The 20,473-nt window shown below is 42.8% G+C and overlaps 1 protein-coding gene across 13 annotated transcripts in view; it reads right to left on the reverse strand.

Moving 5' to 3' along the window:
* Nucleotides 1–1,385: 1,385 nt before the first annotated feature.
* The window catches only part of GPATCH8 (G-patch domain containing 8), a 103,352-nt gene continuing 84,264 nt past the window's right edge, over nt 1,386–20,473 (reverse strand). For 12 of the 13 annotated variants that reach the window (XM_086687508.1, XM_086687512.1, XM_086687516.1 and 9 more), the window contains 3 exons: nt 12,695–12,744; nt 11,403–11,533; nt 1,386–7,638 (listed from right to left, as the gene is read on the reverse strand). In XM_086687508.1, the coding sequence (XP_086543634.1) occupies nt 3,750–7,638; nt 11,403–11,533; nt 12,695–12,744 (4,070 nt within the window). In that variant the 3' untranslated portion in view covers nt 1,386–3,749. The remainder of the gene's footprint in view (nt 7,639–11,402; nt 11,534–12,694; nt 12,745–20,473) is intronic. The other variant, XM_086687509.1, reaches the window with a different exon arrangement.

Consider the following 20,473-nt stretch of genomic DNA (forward strand, 5'->3'; position numbering starts at 1 on the left):
AACACAGATTCTGAAAAGCCAGTAAGCTTGCATAGGACTCTGAGCCCAGCCAGAAATATGCTGCAATAATTCAGACATGAGCTGATAAGGGGGTGGGGGGGGGGGGTGAAGGTATTTCTGACAAAGAAGAATGGGAAGGTCAACAAGGCCTGATTTAGTCATCAGGGTGTAGAAAGGGGAGTCCTTCCAGGTTGCAAGTATAGGTGGCTGAGGCAGGTGGTTGAAAGAACCCTTATTGGAATCGGCTGCACATGCCCTCACATAGCACTCTCTACAGGCCAGTAGGCACACCTTGCCTGCTCAGAAAGTCACTTTTTTCAATTAAAAAATTTTAAATTGATTTTGAAAGAGCACATGCATGAGGATGAGTAGGGGGGAGGGGCAGAGAGAGAGAGGGAAAGAATCCCAAGCAGGTTCTGTGCCCTCAGCGCAAACAAGCCCAATGTGGGGCTCGAACTCTAACCAGGATCATGACCCGAGCCGAAATCAAGAGTTGTCCAGACACTCAACTGACTGAGCCACCCAGGTGTCCTTCACTTTCACTTTGTAACATTCCTTCTTTCTGGGCAGGGATTTTGCTCAGTTAGGAAGGTAGGAAGATCTGAGCATCCAACCCAAGGTTCAAATTGAATAGCTTGTCTTTTGTCTAGGGAGAACACAGCTGCATGAGAGATTAGGAAAGAAACAGACTTTGTACTCCTCCTTCCTGAAAGTCTGAGGAAGAGAGAGGAATCTCAATTTATCATTACAAATCTATGGTTAGCTTTTGAAACTAAACTTCCTCTGCCTTTGTCATTTTTTTGATACAGAAGAGTAGATAGAGGTTTTTATCTGCTGTAACAATTAGGGCACATTTCCTTTTACTACGCGGCTCTGTAGCATTGTTATTATTATGAGGTTAAGAAGAATAACTCAAGACTGGTTCGGGTATACAAAACTCCATCAGGAAGGCAAAGTCCAGGCAGATGACTTGTAATCCCACTGCCCCTGAAGTGCATTCCAAATCCTGAAAATTGAAGCCAGAAATTCCAATGCCGTTTAGTGAGCACCTACATGCCACACATTCTACTACACAGAGATTGTATTTCAACTGAGCAAAAAAGTAGACATAGAAGACAATTCTCATGGGAAAGTGTGGAAACGAGGTGCATATTCCAAGACATCCACCTAAGACTAAAAGAAAATTAACCACTATTATTTCCTCCTACAGCACAATCTGCTGCTACGTGGGCAGCCTGTCTTGAGAAGCTCAATTCCAAACATCGTAAGTAACTCGTTCACAAGACTCTATTCCTTGATCACTTCAAACAAGGTATTATTTGTAACCCACAACTCCATCCCTTCCCAACTTGAGTGGATGGGGCAACAATCACGACAGACTCTGCTAAGTTTCCACAAATCATTGGTTTATTAGAAAGTTCCTTTCCCTAATTTTACAGCATATATATCTCTATCATATGTGATAAAGTTAAATACAATCTGTAATGTTTGTAAGTAAGGATAGGTTATTTTGTTTTTTAAGTTTTAAAATCACTATTCTGAAAGTTAAAGAAAACTGCCCCCAGGAAGGTAGAGAGGCAGCCAGAGTATGGCTCAATCTATAAGCTAATGGGAAGCAGCACAAAAATGTTAATACTGTATTATTTAAATATTTACATGGGCTGAAAGCAAAGAAAAATGAGTCCCTTCACTTCAAACAGATGATTTCATTTTTCCAGTGCTAGTTATCCAAAGTGATGCTTCTGAATCAGAGGAGGAGCACTGAACAGGTAGGAGGCTCAGGCAGGAGCCTTGTTTGCCCAGCACTTGCTTCTCATAAACTCAAAACCTTTTTCTTTTGGGAATCTGAGAAGAAAGGCAGAACCCAGAGCCTTGGCCCAAGTGAGTAGGGTTTGATTTTTCCTGTCCGGTAACCACCCAACCAATTCCAGCCACAGGAATGGGTAGGGAAATGCCAGATAGAGAACTGCTAACTACACCAAAGATGAGACCTGCAATATAAACACCTTTGGGCCAGTACATGAATTAGGTCTGAGAGCCCTGGTGAAAGGCAAGAGGAAGAAGAGGAATGAAGGTGGTACTTCCTCTGGTAGGTGTCATGGGAGAAAAGGAAAAAAAAAAAAATCTTCACTGCTTAAACTAAGCTGGGCAGAAGGCATGGAAACTAGGAAGCAAAATAATCTGCAGTATCTATAAATATGCTCACCTCCCAACAAGAGGGGAAGAAACCGTCCCAACTCTTATCATCCTCAAGTCTACTTCTACTTCTGTTTCTAGCCAACCCAGAAGGCACATTAAAAACAAAACAAAACAAAAAACAACAACAAAAACAACAACAAAAACTGTCAGAGGGGGGCTAAGTACTAGGAAGGCAAATGGACTGCCCGGAACAAGGTCCCCAGAAAACCCAGGAAATCCCCCAGACAATCACTCTGAATCTCCCTGCTTCCAGAGAACAAAGCTCTCAAATTTCTCTCTCCTCCTCTGTGGGCTCACCTGTTTCTCTGTATAAAACTGCAAAGCACATGAGGGAGATGTCATAACTGAAGACCCCTTTGACACCCCCAGCTGACTGCTGCCCATTAGTTGAAAAAAAAAAAACAAAAAACAACCAAATCCCAGTGCTGGGGGCACCACTTACTGCAAATTAACTAAACGTTCTGTCCCAGCAAAAAATGTTAAACAATTGTTCTTTTTTTGTTTTAACATTTTTATAGTTCATAACTTCAAAAAATACATGAGCTTGATAAAATATACATGCTTAGTCATTTTTGCATCTAGCAGAAAACAGATACTTTATTTTTTGTTTTCATTTTATAACCTTTAAAGTTTCTTAGTTCAACTAGGGCAAACATATTTACACAAAGCCACCAGAACAAGGATCACTTAAAGAGCTGGATGTAAAAAATATTATTGCAGTATACTACAAATATGGAACCTTTTTTTTTTAATATGAGCTACAAAAAGCAGCATTTACGTTTATAGAGTTCAGTGCAATTTTTTACATTAAAAAAAATCCTATAAATTAAGAAGGAAACATCAACATGACAGAAGAAAATACACCCTTCAGACACATGAGCTCCTCTCTGGGGAAGCACACGGGCGACTCTATGTTCCGCATAGCTTCTATTCATGATAGGATCTTCTTTTCTGGGATATGCAGATACCTCTTCTGGGATGAGGGATATGAGGACAACAGTGCCAAATGTGTGGCTTTCTGTTTGTGTGGGAAGTGGACTGATTGAATAACAGCCTGAGTAGCATCTGGTTCCAGGTCAGACTCCCTTTCCACCTCACCCGGGATAGCATAAGGTCATCAAGGGATGGTCAAAGACACTGAGAGGGCAGGACCAGATAGACAAACCTCCGGCCAGAGAGGAAAAAATGTTTTAAAATTTACAGAAGGGAAGAGTGGAGGATAAAAAGTAGAGGGAAGAGAGGAATATCCAAACTTGACAGTTTGGAGATGTTGCCGCAGAGGGGTGGGTAGCACTTACTGGCGTTCCCTAGCTTAGAAACACAGGAGAAGGAGGGACAAACAGAAAGGGGGGAAGGGAAAAAAAATCCCTGATAGTAAACCCAAAGCAAACCTCAAATCTAAAACCACCCCTGCAAGCCAAAACTCGATTCTTTGGCTGTCAGACACTGCCCATCCCAGCTTCTACTTGCTGGTATTAATGGCTCAACACCCCCGAGGGAAGATATATGGGTCACCTTCCCTGGCCCTACCTGGGCTCCCATCCCCCAACTCATGTGCCATGGCTAGGCGGGTGCTGCAGGTCCTGACCTGAGAAGATGGGGTGAAGTAGTGGGTGAAGGTGGAGGGCGGTGGCAGCTGCTGCAGCAGGCCGCGGAGCAAGCAGGGTAGGGTAGAGGGCAGCATGTGGGACAGGATGGAAGGTGAAGGGCCCAGGATGAATGGCTGAGGCGGGAATGATGTGGATGGGATGGCTAGCGAGAAAGGTGGCCGGATGTCCAGGGATGATTGAGTGAGTGAGGTGGGACAAGGAAATGGGGGTCAGGTGGGGCTGGGGAATATGATGCACTTGGGCGAGTGGCTGGGGATGAGGGTGGGGGTGAATTCCGATGGCGGCGGCAGCTGCCGCCGCATGATGTTGCAGGATGGCATGCTGAACAGTTGTGATTGAGGTGGCAGAGGCTGTGGCTGGCTGCTGAATATGGATAGGCTGCAGGGCTGGAGTGGCTGGGGCCAGGGCAGCTGAGGCTGGAAAGGCCTTTACTTGCTTGGCTAGAAGCTGCTGCTGGATGTGCTGTTGTGCGGCCTGCTGGAGCTTGCTGTACTTCTCCATCTCCTCAGGGGTGAAGGTGATGGGCTGGCTCTCTAGGGGGGCCAGGGAAGCATCCTCAGCCCCATCAGCTGACTCAATACTAGGATCCCCACTGGGAGGTGCATAACTGGGGAAGTGCTCAAGGTCTGGCGCTATAGGCAGCAAGCTGGATTCCACAGGGCCTGGCTGACTGCCACTATCCAAGGACTCTAGGGTGTCCCCATCGCTGGGGTCAGGGAGGTAGTTATGGGAGATGGTGGGGTCCCCAGGATAGCAGTCAGAGTGCACTGGGGTGCCTAGTGGAGCAACAGGGTGATCAGCAGTAACTTCTTCAGACTTTGGCTCTTCTGGGAGTGGGTCTGATAAGGGGCCAGCTGTTTCCTCTGAGGGGAACTGATGTCCAAATGGGGCATCACTACTCCCTGGAGGCCCTTCTTCTGTCTCTGACTGTTCTTGCTCTTCCCCCCTTTCTAAGCCAGACTCTTCACATTTCTTGCTGTTCGGCTTTCGGGTAGCTGGGAGCTTCCCTATCAATGGAAGAACAGGCTTACTGCCAAGAGATGGGGGGAGCTTGGGCCCAAAATAACCTTGTGGGGGGTCCTTGAGCTTGAGCCCAGCTTTAACAGGGGTGGCCAGCACCTCCTCACTCACACTGGGTTTCTTCTCCACTTTCCTTGACTGAATCTTCTCCAGGAGCAGTTTGGCTGTAACGGAGTTCTTGTCTTCGGGGCTGCAGTCACCTTCTGACCCCCTTCCAGCACCAATGTTGCTGTTCTGGGAGGGCGGGCCTGTCCCTTTACCATCGTCTCCTCTGCTGTCATCTTTCTTCCCAGGACCTTCTCCCCGGCCTGATCGGAAATAGTGGGGAGACTGGGAGCGGTAGATTTTAGAGCGGATGAAGTCTCGACGACCAGAACGCCTCTCCTCAGGGCTTTCGTGACCCCATGAGCCCTTCCTGGAACCTGATCGCTGGGAAGGGCTCCTGGTGCTGCGGCTGCGGTCACGGCTATAGCTTCGGCTCCGCTGCCAGCTGTGGGCCGTGGTGCTGCGGCTTCTCCGTTTGCTCCGGCTGCGACTACAGCTGCTGCTGCGGCTGCGGCCCCGGGACCTTGAGCGCTCCCTGGTATGACTCCGAGACCGGCTTCGGGACTGGCTGCAACTGAGGCTATAGTCGTCATCAGAAGAGGAGTACTTGTGCCGTTTGGACCGGTGTTTGGAGCTGGCATAGTCTGAGTCGTCAGAGTCATGGGAGCGCTTGGAGTGCCTTCGAGATCGGTCACTATAGTCACTGTAGCTGTCATCAGAGTAACTGCGCTGTCTGCTGTAGCAGCTCTGGTCTGAAGAAGCATCGGAGCTACTTGAGTAAGAACGCCGGGAGGAACGGTGTGAGGAATGGCGCCGGCCCGACCGGGAACGGCTCCGGGAATGCTCACTGCCTGAGTCTTCCTCCTCTTCCTCCTCCTCACTGTACTGGGACGGAGACTTCTGGTGTAGCCGGTGTGACGAAGCATCGTCACTATCTTCATCTCCACTACTGGGTCGACTTCGATGGCTGGACCGGCTGCTCCGTTTGGTGCCAGCTCTTCGCTGGCAGGATGAAGTTAGAGGCTCACCTTTGTGTTTCTTCCCACCATGATCCTGGGAGCTGCCACCACCTCCACCTTCGTCCTTCTTGCCGCTGCTCCCTTCTTCAGCTGGGAGGGATCTCCGCTGGGAGTCATCTTGAGCTCGCCGCCGTCGTCTTGGTGGTGCAGGGCTACCACTCCCAGGGGGTTCTGGTTTGGGTCCCCGTTCAGAATCCGCGGGGGCTGATGACTTGTTCTTCTTTCGTTTTCGTTTCTTGCGCTTCTTAGACTTCTCCCCAGACTCTGTCTTAGAACTTTTCTCTTCTGGGTCAGCCTTATGTTTCCGTTTGTGTTTGCTGGATTTTTTGTGCTTCTTTTTCTTTTTGTGTCGGTGGGACTTCCCAGATCGTTCTTTCTTGCTAGGAAGGCTTCTCCCTGTGTCCTCTGTCTCTGACCCATGGCTGCCTCCAGGTTCTTGCTTGTTCAGACTGCTACAGGCAGACCCAGAAGCAGGTGCATCCATTCTGCCTCCTGAGGAATGTTCTACATTCTCTCCACCCTCTTTGCTTTTATTTGGCTCACCAGCATCAAGGCCCTGGAGATGGTCCTTTGAGGAGCCTCCTATGTCCTTTGGTTTTTCGGTCCCTTTAGCTCTGGCATCTTTGTTCCTTGAAAGTTTAAAGTCAAAGTATAAAGGGTTACAACTGTATGAAATGGAGGGTTCTGCCTTGGTAAAAATTAAGAGTTCCGATGGCCACTGGAGGGCAGTGCTTTCATCTTTGCTCAAAACTGGAAAGAAGGGACCAGTAGGATGTTTGGGTCCCTCCTGGCTTTCTTTCCCTGCTGGGGTGATCTGAGAGGTTTCTTTAGAGGGGTTAGACTCACATATTTGATTCTCTGAAGCCTTCTGACATGGACTCTCTAAACTCTGCTCACTTACATCCCCTCCTGAGGTCTTCTTTGTCTCAGCTTTGCTTCCAGGCTCTGAGGCCTCTGCGGCACTGGTTTCTGTCTGTTGCTCAGAGACTTCATCAACTGTCTTTTCTGCTCCTTGGCTTGCTATCACCTTGATACAGCCTTTAGGCTTGGGAGAACTGCTTTTTTTGCTCTCTAGGGCATTCTTTGGGTGCATACTATTATCACCTTCCATTTGTTCACTGGCTCTCATAAAGAGTAGGAAGGGGAAATTTGGTTTTACTTTGCAGTGTGCTGGGGGAATGTAGTGGTAATACTCTGGCTCTGCAGCCCCAGCTCCTTCTTCTCGCTTCATTCTTTTTAACTTAGATAATGTTGAGGCTAGGGACCCTCCATCCTGAGGGTCTTCATCCTCTTTTTTACCATCAAGATTACTGCTACCATCAGATTCTCCCATCTTCTGCAATGCTTGGTCAGAACCTTTCTCATCCGCTTTGGCTCCATCTTCAGAGGGTCCTTCCTCTGCGTGGTCCTTGAACACTGACGCTATTGATTCGAGTTTGACAGGAGCCTTCTTGGCAAAGGAAAATGACACTCCCAATTTCTGCAGTGGAGTTCCTGGATTATTCTTAATGCCAAAGCTGATGCCTTGGGAGGCTAACCCAGGAGCCTGTGCCAGTCCAGAGGTATTAGTGCTTTGTATTGCAGTGAAAGGGCCTCCTTTATCTGTGGAGAATTCAGATCCCAGGCCACAAGTGGCTGTGGCACTTGTGCCACTGTTTGTAGCTGATTCATCTTTATCATCATCTCCACCTTCTTCATCTACAGCCACTGTGGTTGGTCTGAACATGGGACCGCTTCCAGGTGCACTGCACAAGGGTTTAGAAAAATAACAAAAAAGGTTAGAGGTATACACTTCATACTTCTTATATAACACTTCTCTCTCATGTTCCACCATTCACTGCAGGTTGGACCCGAAGACACTGCGTGGTGGTCATTTCCTAGCCCTGTGCCAAAAAGAGATACTTGCTCAGTGGGTTTAGGCAAAGTCTCATACTGTTAACATACTGATTAGCTGTACTTCCAGGGCCAGCCGGTTAATACTATCTCTTCCTAAGCTGTCTAGAATTTAAAAAGTAAAGCTTTATTACACAATTCAAATAGTCTGTCATTACCACCTGGTACAGCTGACCCATTTCTCATTTTGTATTTGAGTTCTCATTTGTTCTCATTTGTTCTCATTTGTTCTCATTTGTATTTGTTCTCATTTCTTTTTTAAGTTTATTTATTTTGTTAGGTAATCTCTACACCCAATGTGGGGCTTGAAGATCAAGCGTTGTGTGCTCTTCTGACTGAGCCAGCCAGGCACTCCTGTTCTCATTTCTTACTGAATCATCCCACCCATCAGTATGCCATCAAATGGGTGGCTGAACATCTATTCACAAAGATTGTATTTCATTCAGCTCAAAAACCCCTCTAATTTCCTCTGTGTTTTCAAATTATACTTTTTTTTTTTTTTAAGTATATTCATTTATTTTGAGAGAAAGAGTGAGCATTGAGTGGGGCAGGGGCAGAGAGAGGAGAGAGAATTCCAAGAAGGCTCCACACTGTCAGCACAGAGCCTGATTCGAGGCTAGGACCCACATGACCTGAGCCAAGATCAAGACTGGACGCTTAACCGACTGAGCCACTCAGTTGCTCCTCAAATTTTACTTTTTAAAATGTGGATATTTTCTGAGTTTATCACAGTCAGAAACTTCCACTGTGTTACTCTATGGTAGTCTCTGGTTAGTATGTCTGGCATTTGCTTTGGTTTTTTGATTTCTGGACATTCTGTACAATGATCATGATGCTACCAAACACTTTCTCAGCTCTGAAAAAAGGAACACAGAGAAGCCTCAAAGCCAGTGTTTTAAACTCATGTCATGTCTGAAATTTTTACAGTGTGTGGACTATACACTTGAGGTACCTTTCAAGCCAAACTTAAGGTAAACTTATCGGGTATCTATTTAGATGAAGTCTTGTTATCTGATCCCTAGCTACAAGCTATCCTAAATTCAGGGACTACATATATTTGGATGATATGTTATCCCTTGTTCTCTAAAAACTCTTGCTAATGAAAGACAGGAACCCAAAAGATTTAGATAGCAAGAGACACGCTGTGCCATGAAACCTACCTCATGGCAAAGAGACCCTCTAGGTGAATAAGAAGGGATCTTATTTTGTTCTTTTGCTTACTCTTTACCATGTTAATTCAATAATATATATGATGGGGTCATGCATTATTAATTCTGGGACAATGAAATACCTGATGATTGGTCAAACCTTCTTTTATTCTCCCAAGAGATTACTTGGTCATCTTTTAACTGTTTGCTTATGAAACTGACAACTACCAAGACACTTCTGAAGAAAAACATGTATTAAAATATGTCCTAAATTAGAAGATGACCTGGTATATACTTTTTGAGAAGATAGCTTTGTGATATGCCCAAGAGTAACATGTTACTATATAAAAAGCTGCCCAAAGAAGGAATCAGAACCAGTTTATAGGCAGTTTAACTCAACATTAGAGCTCAGCAGTTAATTCTATTTCACAACTTATACTATGTGTTCTCTCCCTTCCTTCTTTTTCCAAAACACTCAGAGAAGTAAGTAAAAAAAGGATCCAGAGACAAAATGAACCTAGTAAGTCCAGGAACTTGGTATCTGTGGCCCCAACTTGGCTGTAAACTTTTAAAAACCATAGTCAGGGGCGCCTGGGTGGCTCAGTCGGTTGAGCGTCCAACTTCAGCTCAGATCACGATCTCATGGTCCACGGGTTCGAGCCCCGCGTCGGGCTCTGGGCTGATGGCTCAGAGCCTGGAGCCTGCTTCCGATTCTGTGTCTCCCTCTCTCTCTGCCCCTCCCCCGTTCATGCTGTGTCTCTCTGTCTCAAAAATAAATAAACGTTAAAAAAAAACAAAAAAACAAAAAACATAGTCATAGTTTCTTTCTACTGTAACCAGTTACTTCCTTTGATCCTGGACAGCCATTAAAAACAAACATGGGGGGCACCTAGGTGGCACAGTCGGTTAAGCGTCTGACTCTTGATCTTGGCTCAGGTCATGATCTCATGGTTCATGAGTTCAGCCCCACATCGCGCTCTGCGCTGACAGTGCGAAGCCTGCTTGGATTCTGTCTGCCTTCTCTCTGCTCCTCCCCTGCTTGTGCTCTCAAAATAAATAAACTTGGAAACAAACAAACATGGGGGCCTAAGTCTTTCTGATCAGGGCACATACTGCATGAATCCTCAGATGCTTTGGGTCCCCAAAGTCTAGTTGCTTGGAAATTCCGCCCCAGGTGGGGTAAATTCCACCTAAGGCTAAATACCAGCTCCCAAGTTGATAATCATCAAGAACCATGAAGGAATATTAAAAAGAACACTCAAGAAGGTAGGAACCTGCAGAGAAATAAATGGATAGAATACTTAGGTTTTAGTGGTTATTACTAACTGTATAGTACTTAAAAGGAAGTTATAACACTTGAATCTTTGCGCCAGTACTTTTTAGCTATAAAACAGAATACTGTAATGTATGTGCTTTTCTACAGAAGAATGCTGAAAAATGGGAAAAATATTTGTAGAATTTATCGATTTACTGAGCATCTTCTATGGCATGGCACTCTAAGGCCTTTTTTTTTTTTTTTTTGAGAGAGAGAGAGAGAAAGAGAATGAACATGAGCAGGGGAGAGGGGCAGAGGGAGAAAGAGAATTTTAAGCAGGCTCCATGCCCAGTGTGGAGCCTAATGTGAAGCTTGATTTCACAACTATGAGATCATGACCTGAGCTGAAATCAAGAGTTGGACACTTAACTGACGGAGCCACCCAGGCTCCCCTATAATGCACTTTTGATGAAAAGATAATCACTCCTCACAACTGTAAGAGGTAAATTGTTATTATTATCATCTCCATTTTACAGATAAGGAAACTGAGGCATAGAGCTTAGATAACTAAGGTCGGACAGAAGGTAGGATAGGGCCTCAGAAGTGCATATTCCTCATCAGTATATTACACTCTAATTACAGATATGCTTTCAGTTTGAAAGAAAGATACACTAATTAGTATTGTAATTCCTTTTTTATTTTTTTGACAGGAAGAGTGAGCAGGAGGGAGGGGCAGAGGGAGAAGGAGAGAGAGAATCTTAAGCAGGCTCCATGCCTAGCACAGAGCCCCACAAGGGGCTTGATCTCACAACTGTGAGATCATGACCTGAGTTGAAATCAAGAGTCAGATGCTTAACCAACTGAGCCACCCAGGTGCCCCAAGGGTTATAATTCTTAAATCTTAAATCTTAAATTATAATCTAAAATCTTAAGGATTATAACTATCTGTAGAACCCTCTGGGAGAAAATATCCTCAGGGTGCCTGAGTGGCTCAGTCAGTTAAGTATCTGACTCGTGACTTTTAGCTCAGGTTATGATCTCACAGTTCGTGAGTTTGAGCCCCACAGAGGGCTCTGTGCTGACAGTGCAGAGCCTGCTTGGGAATTCTGTCTCCCTCTCTCTCTGTCCCTCCCTGTCGTGCTCTCTCAAAAAAATAAATAAAAATAAAAACTCGAGAGGAAAAAAAAAAGAAAATAAAGGAACATATCCTCACCATTCAGCTTGTTTCCTTTGCTCAGCCAATTCATGGAGCCGCCGAAGGGCTTTTTCCTGTTTCTTCTCATCTTTGCGGGATCTTGAAGAGACATTTCGAGCAAACTCTCTCTGCTTGAGATCTTTCAATCTCTGGTGTAACAACAACAACAACAAACAAAAACAAAGGGAACAGAGGGTGGGTGATTTAGAATAATTTGGGGATCCTGAAAACAAGGCCTTTAGAATATTTACCCTCAATCAATGGTTATAGTGCTAGCGTAGAACACAGTGTTTAATACTCTCAGTAACTGAAACCACAATGGCAGATTACTTTGGATGAAACACTTGGAGTACCTGCATTTTCTAATTAGGACAGCATACCATTTACTTTACTGGGCAAAATTAAATGTTTTCAGATACAACAAGCACATTTTAGAACATTAGGAGGAAAAAAAAGGGACTATTTAATCACCTGCTCCTCCAGGATGCAAAACTAAACAAACAGAACATGAGATAAATTGTAATAACACAAGCCAAAGAAAACAGAAAGGGGTTAGGCTAGTACAGAAAATTACCCAGGAGTAAGATCTTAAAAAGCAATGTACAGCTTACATGGGGAGGTTATGTGAATCAAAACAAATAGAAAGCATACTTTTATTTCACCATAAAAAGGTGCTATTTCTTTTCAGCATGAAGTTTTCCTGTGACTATCACACAAACCATCTTCCAATGCTAGCATGTTCAGAGCTCACCAGTCTGACCACTTGCATCTGGTCAGTCTGCTGAAATTAGAGAGTAATATGTATAGCTTTTCCATTCCTTCATGGCCCTGAGAGGAACATCCAGGGGATGAGGAGAGAACAGAGATAAGTCAAAGGATTTATTACTTAAAATCCTGATAAAAGAATGAATCTTTTATTCTCAGAAACTAGTATATAATTTTCCTTAAAACAAAACAACAACAACCAAAAAAGAACAGTGCTGATGACACACTGGTGACAAAGTCCAGACATATCTGCAATGAAGACAGAACTAAAATTATTTCCAACACACTAGATAATATAAAAAACAAACCAAAACAAAACACATACATTAGCCTATGCTTTTACAATAGCATTAGGAAAAGGAATTTGACCCGATATAAAGTGGACATTGCTTTGTGGAAGGGCATGATGTTCAACAGACAGAGGAATTTTCATATCTAATATTTATGAAATGTGTTTTGAATATTTTTGAATTGGGAAGGGAAAAGGGTGGAAAGACACACACAAAAAAAGATATACAGCTAAAGACACTAGTAGAAAAACTCACTCTTGTGATCTGGGCTCCCAAATTAGAAGGATTTGCTTTCAATACATCAGCTGAAAATGTCACATCACAAAGAAAAAAAAGTAAAAATAAAACAAGAGTGGAAGAGAAAAAAAAAATAAAGCAAGCATTACTACACAGGCTCTCTTAGTGAATCTGCAAACTATTATACTGAACAATCAGGGACAAAGCCATCAACTCTAAAAGGGTGGGGGAGAGGGAAGCACCCGTACAACACATATATGTGTACATACACAGAGACTGACACAGTAATAATCTCTCCGGATACATAGACCTGTCTACATTCAGGAAAAATAGTTAACAGAACTTCAGGAAAGACCACTGCTACCTAGGAACCGTCTATCTTATTTTCATTTACCTTTATTTTGGGAATGTTCAAGTACCCAACAGCTGGCAAAATGTTTTCCTAAAGCTGGCTATCCAGAATTAAGAATTTTATAAAAACCACTTCAAGACGGTGGATCAACTATCTTGAATAAATATGAATTCCAATTTCTTCCTTTCAAGGAGAATGAGACAGAAAGAGCCTGTCAGGACTATGGTATCATTATTTCAGGCTACAAACTTAGTTTTTTTCTGCCCCAAACATTTACCAGGCGCTCTAGCCAAAATTTAAATAGAACATATGTTTTTCTCATATCTGCCATCTTCACTCCAGCCACCCCATAGGCCTGCAAAATTTCCCAGTGCCTGGTCATTTCCTTCCTTCCTACAAATATTTGATTAGTTTTAGGAGTTATTTCCCAAACTACAGGATACTTTCTAGAAGAATGAGCATTTTATCAAAGCCTGGAGTTTCCAAGCTAAATCAGACAGAGGTTAGGCTTTCCAATCATTCAGCAACCACTTGGTGCAACCTTGAAGTTGAAGGGATAAGACTATGTCCACATCATCCTGAAGACGCTGTATCTCAAATTCTTACCGTAACATAATTGGAGGTAGGGAGGGATGAAAATGGGATGAGGTCAGTAAAACAAATCTGAGTGCAGCCCCATTCTAGGTGAAGCTATACACCAAACACAGTGTAGCAAACATTCCTAAATCACTTTACAAACTTTAAAGTCTCAAATGTAAAATTGGGAACCCCAGAGTTCTAACCCAAACCTTAGAGATAGGGCTTGGCAACTCTCCCAAACCCAAAATGTATGTTTGAGGTCTTTCAGGTGAGGGTATTTTGATGATAAAAACAGATTCTACCCAAGGTCAGACTAAATCCCCCTCCAAAGTCTTTACTGATACCTCATAAAATTTTTTTCTTCTTTCTGAACTTAGTATTTTGTTAAGTACTCATCTAGCAACCATCATACTTTGCTCTGTCTATACTTATTCTTGCCTTTCAGAAAAGCAGTATGTGTAAAGTTTGAGTCAGAAAGACTTGTGTTCAAATCCATTAATTACCAAGCAAGTGATGATTTCATCTCTATGAGCTCGTTTCCCCCATGAGAAAAATAGGGCCATTCTAGCAGGTTTATGAGGTTAGGTGTCAAAATAAATATAAAGCACTTTATGTATCAAAATTGTTCAATACTGGGGCAACTGGGTGGCTCAGATGGTTAAGCATCCGACTTCAGCTCAGGTCATGATCTCGCAGTTTGTGAGTTTGAGCCTCATATTGGGCTCTGGGCTGATAGCTCAGAGCCTGGAACCTGCTTTTGATTCTGTGTCTTCCTCTCTCTCTCTGCCCACCCCACCCTGCTCACACTCTCTCCCTCTCTCTCAAACATAAATAAAAAAAGTTCAATATTGTCTCTGTTCTTTTATTTGGGGCAGAGACTGTAGCTGCTCTTTTTTTAAACTTCACTTTTATTTATTTTTTAAGTAATCTCCACACCCATTGTGGGGCTTGAATTCACAACCTCGAGATGAAGAGTCACATTCTTTATCAGCTGAGCCCCTCCTTTAAAAATTTTTATTTTAAAAACAATCTCTACACTCAATGTGGGGCTCACGTAGCTGATCTTTGTAATCAACACCGTAGTGCACAGAACAGTAGTTAAGTCTACAGAAAACATCTGGGAAATGCTTGGTGAGTAATTTGGCTGAAACACTGGATCCTTGATTTTTCCCCAAATAAATTCTTTACCACTTGTAGAAAAGTTTGATAAATATTTTCCTATCTCTATTAGGGACATAGTCAAGTTATATGAGATATATGGTTTTCCTAGCTATTACTCTCATCCAGCAAGAAGTCTCATTCTTTAGAGAATCAAAAAGCCTAAAATGTTAAGCCCCTTACTTCTGGACAGAATTAGGCCATGGGTGCCTGGATGGCTCAGTTGGTACAGCATACCACTCTTGATGTCAGGGTCATGAGTTTGAGCCCTATGTTAGGTGTGGAGATTACTTAAAAAAAAAAAAAAAGAATTAGGTCAAATGGCAAAAAGGATATCAGAAAGTTCTCAATTTCCTATGTAAAAAGTAATTTAAAAAATTTAAGTTCATTTATTTTGAGAGAAACAGGGACAGCACAAGCAGGGGAAGGGGGGGAGGGAGGGAGGGAGGGAGGGAGGGGGGAGAGAGAGAGAGAGAGAGAGGGAGGGAGAGAGGGAATCCCAAGCAGGCTCCATGCTGCCAGCATAGAGCCTGATGTGGTGCTTGAACCCAGGAAGTCGTGAGATCATGACCTGGGCTGAAACCAAGAGCTGGACACTTAACAGACTGAGCCACCCAGGTGCTCCTAAAAAGTAATTTTTATAAAGGCAAAAGTCCCTAATTCAGAGTCAGGTTTTCCAGAGTTGGTTATTTTAGTCCATGGAAAAGCCTGGCTCATTTGCAACTAAATGCTCATATGAAATTCTGTGTCCTGTACTTTTACTTTCCTCTTAAATTCTAAAGAGGAACACAACTTCAGGTAACTTCTTCAAGGTGAGAACAGAGGAGCAACATACCTGCCTGTCAAAGAAGAGACAGAGCTCGGGGTGCCTGGCTGGCTCAGTCGGTTTAATGTCCGACTTCACCTCAGGTCATGATTGCATGGTTCGTGGGTTCTGGCCCCACATCGGGCTCTGTGCTGACAGCTCAGAGCCTGGAGCCTGCTTCGGATTGTGTCTCCCTCTCTCCCTGCCCCTCCCTGACTCATTCTCTGTGTCTCTGTCTCTCAAAAATAAATAAATGTTAAAAAAAAAAAAAGTTTTCTTTTCATGTTTATTATTATTATTTTTTTTAGAGAGAGAGTGAGACAGAGCATGAGCAGGGAAGGGGCAGAGAGACAGGGGAGACACAGAGTCCAAAGCAGGCTCCAGGCTCTGAGCTGTCATCACAGAGCCCCAATGCGGGACTCGAACTCACAGACTGTGAGATCATGACCTGAGCTGAAGTCGGACACTCAACCGACTGAGCCACCTAGGTGCCCCCTCCCCCCATTTTTTTTTTTCAACGTTTATTTATTTTTGGGACAGAGAGAGACAGAGCATGAACGGGGGAGGGGCAGAGAGAGAGGGAGACACAGAATTGGAAACAGGCTCCAGGCTCTGAGCCATCAGCCCAGAGCCCGACGCGGGGCTCGAACTCACGGACCGCGAGATCGTGACCTGGCTGAAGTCGGACGCTTAACCGACTGCGCCACCCAGGCGCCCCTCCCCCAATTTTTTTTAAATGAAGAGACAGAGCTTATGCAAGGAAAAATATTTATTGACGTGTCATCAATCCAAAAACTTTTCAAAGGCCAAGCAAATTCCATTCCATACGTAAAAATTCAAGTTAGACTACTCCAAACTGGGATACAGTCTGATCTGAGTGGATATAATTAATCATTTAAGCTAACTCCAAACTAGTATTGTCCTTGTCTCTGAAAATTATAAATTATGCCTTCTGAAGTATTGCTAGTAAATTTGTTTCTTCACTCAACTATTTAAGCTTATTAGTAACAAGTCATATAATACATTTTTCAGCTGGGCAGAACTTCATTCAAGGTAAAGGAGACTGAACCCCATTCAAAATCAAAGGGTTTGAAGATCCTGTTCTGAAAAACCAATGGCATGTTTCCAAAAAAGCATATACATTTGTGGCATAGAACACAGTGGCCATTTCTTTCTCACTGATTCTCAATCACATGGTAGCTGTAGTTTCCATTAAATTTCCCAAAGACCAATATAGGGAGAGACCTTAAGAAATAATCCAGCGCTTGAAACACCCACCCACATAACCATGTTCTTTGTGCTAAAGACCACTTCAATGTAAAGGACATTCCAGTTCTTTTTTTTTTTTTTTTTTAATTTTTTTTTAACATTTATTTATTTTTGAGACAGACAGAGACAGAGCATGAACGGGGGAGGGGCAGAGAGAGAGGGAGACACAGAATCTGAAACAGGCTCCAGGCTCTGAGCCATCAGCACACAGCCTGACTCGGGGCTTGAACTCACAAACCGCGAGATCATGACCTGAGCCGAAGTTGGACACGTAACCGACTGAGCCACCCAGGCGCCCCTGGACATTCCAGTTCTTAAAACGCAGCTTAAATAGCACTGTGTTGGCAGCAAAATATCTACTCCACGATTACCCAACTCTGCAAACTCCTGCACCACTACCCAACTCTGAACAAATTAAACCAGAGAATTGAGAATCTGGTAAATCTTACCAGATTTTTAATGTGAGTGATAAATTTGCCCACACTATCAATAACGTGGAGTGTGACTAGCAAGGAGTGGCATGGCGTTTGACCTGGGAATGAATGAGACAAAGATACATCTGCACATAATTTTCCCTAATAACAAAATAAGCTTTTGAATTAATAAAATATTTGTTATCTTTTGGTACTACTCTTTTCTAACAAAAACTGATGCTAGAAGTTTATATTTGGGTATATTCTACTAGGAATAAATCTGATTATTCTTTTTCTCAAGTATTTTAAATCTTTTATCTCAATTTAAAGAAACATGCTATTATTTCCAGATGAAGGGAATTTCAGACATCAAAAAACAGGCAGAGTATTTCCTACTGCCACTAACAATCCTATGTTCTAATATTTACTGAACTCTCAAGAGAAAACCTGATTTTGTCTCTGTAGGGTCAAAAGACTGTCCACGGTTTCTTCTCACCAATAACAACGCTCCTCTCCCAGAACAGAGACTAAAGCTTAGTCTTTGTAACTAACCCTGCAATGCACATACAGTTGTCTATGGCACAAGAGATGCTCAATAACTTATTTCAGTTTTAAAATAAATCGGGAGAAGGAACACATCTAAATACTTCATGTATTATCTGTTGATAATGAACAGTGACAGGGAATAGTAAAGAAACTGTACTGCAATCTCTTTTTCTAAGTATAATCGACCTTTTTTTTTTTTTTTTTTTAAAGTAAATCTCCACACCCATATGGGGCTCAAACTCACAACCCCAAGATGAAGAGTTGCACGCTCCACCAAGTGAGCCAGCCAGGTGTCCCTAATTCGGCTTTCTCTGAACCTCAACCACTTTCTTTCCCCTATGTCAACAATCCTGCATACCCCAAATCCATAGCCTCTTCTCCCCACCATTTCCTGCCTCTCTTTCACAACACAACATTAATCTCCTCTCCCTTCCCAAACTGGAGTAATCACGCTCTAGCTATTACGTGGCCAGGTTACCTGGGTGCAAGTCTTGGTGTTTGATGCTTCTGAATGAGACCATCCAGAACATCACCATGTGGTGAAGAAGGAAAAGTACCAGGAAAGAACACAGAAAGCCTCAGCATTCAACTACTCAGGGAAGGAAGATTACAGTTGAATGGTTAAGGAAACCAAGTTACTGGACATTGGATGTAAAGTCTTTCTTTTTAGCACATGTTTATCAGTAAGTGATGAAAATAAATTTTATTCAGTAACAGAGAAAACTAAACATTAATGCCGACTATAGATACTGAAAAAAATCAGAGGGAAATACAGAAGTAGTCATTCTTTTTGCTAAGAGTAGTCCTAATTAGTCATTTATGACAATACTTATCATTTGGTGAATATCAAATTAATACGTCATAAAATTATTGTTAAATACTTGCTTTGGTATTTTCAGAAGTCAGCAGAAAGCCTTCAAAGTGTGGTATATTTTTACAGTACCAAGCTGTGCCTGCTGTAACATGTTTTTTTCACATACATGTATGTATATGTACATACAGTCACCATCACCAAAATTTAAAAGCTGGATGAGATTAAAAAAATAATTTTATTGAGATACAATTCACATAGCATAAAATTCACCCATTTAAAGTGTAAAATTTGGTGGGTTTATCAGAGCTATGCAATCATCATTACTAATTTTAGTTAGAACATTTCCATTACCCTCTAAAGAAACTCCATGCTCATGAGCAGTCACTCCCTATTACTCCTTTCTACACAGTCCCTGTAAACCTAATATATGTTCTCTATAGATATGATTATTCTAGACTTTCCATGTAAATAAAATCATGCAATATGGGGGTCTTTGCGACTGGTTTCTTTCACTTCGCGTAATATTTTCAAGACTTGTGCATGTTGTGTTTATCACTAAGTCATTCCTTTTTATTGCTAAATAACATTCCATGGTATGGATATACCACATTTTGTTTGTACATTCATCAGTTGTTGGATATATGCACTGTTTCCACTTCTGGGGTACTATTAATAACGCTGCTATGAACAATCTTATGCAAATTTTTGTGTGGACACATATTTTCATTTTTCAAGGGTATACACTGGTCATATGGTAACTCTATATTTAACATTTTGAGGAACTGCCAAACTGTTTCCCAGAGGGGCTGCACCATTTTACAATTCCACTAGCAATGTAGGAGTAATCCAGTTTTTCCATCTCCTCTCCAACATATGTTACGATGTCTTTTTAACTTTGGCTATCCTAATATGTGTGAAGTGGTAAACTACTGTGGTTTTGTGGATAATGAGTTTTAAATATAACTATATAGGGGTGCCTGGGTGGCTCAGTTGGTTAAACATCCACCTCTTGATTTCGGCTCCAGTCATGTTCTCACAGTTCATGAGTTCAAGCTCTACACTGGGTTCTGCTCTGACAGTGTGGAGCCTGCTTGGGATTCTCTCTCTCCTTCTTTCTCTGTCCCTCCCCTGCTCGCATTTGCTCTTCCTCTCAACATAAATGAATCAAAACTTAAAAAAAATAGATACAACTATATAGCCCTCAAAATCATATCTGGAGGCAAAGGTTTCACCTCTTTGTAAAATTTAAAGGAGCATAATTCATAAGAACTGCTTAGGCCTAAAGCAAATGCAATAGCAGCATCTCAGTTCAGAGCTCTCTTTTCAGGACTGTCACTCACAGACTATCATTATTTCTTAGGTTGCTTTACCTTTTCAGACTCCAACAGAACATAGAGCCTCATATATGAATCTCCACCACAATGTATCACTGTAATAAATGTAAATGTGCAGGGCCAGAAAACAGGTTGAAAACTGCAGAATATAAGGTAGAATCATTTTAATTCATATTGGGAATGTGTATCAAAATGAAGAACAGGGGCGCCTGGGTGGCGCAGTCGGTTGAGTGTCCGACTTCAACCAGGTCACGATCTCGCGGTCCGTGAGTTCGAGCCCCGCATCGGGCTCTGGGCTGATGGCTCAGAGCCTGGAGCCTGTTTCCGATTCTGTGTCTCCCTCTCTCTCTGCCCCTCCCCCGTTCATGCTCTGTCTCTCTCTGTCCCAAAAATAAATAAACGTTGAAAAAAAAAAAAAAAAAAAATGAAGAACAGAGTTAGAAATTCCCAGGAAGAGAATACAGAGTTTACCAGCAAATGAAGTTCCCAAAGGGTCTGTTTAGGGTTACCCCTGCCTGCTCACAAAA

Source organism: Puma concolor, chromosome E1, assembly GCF_028749965.1.
Source record: "Puma concolor isolate L17-30 chromosome E1, mPumCon1.1.hap2, whole genome shotgun sequence".
Lineage (NCBI taxonomy): Eukaryota > Metazoa > Chordata > Mammalia > Carnivora > Felidae > Puma > Puma concolor.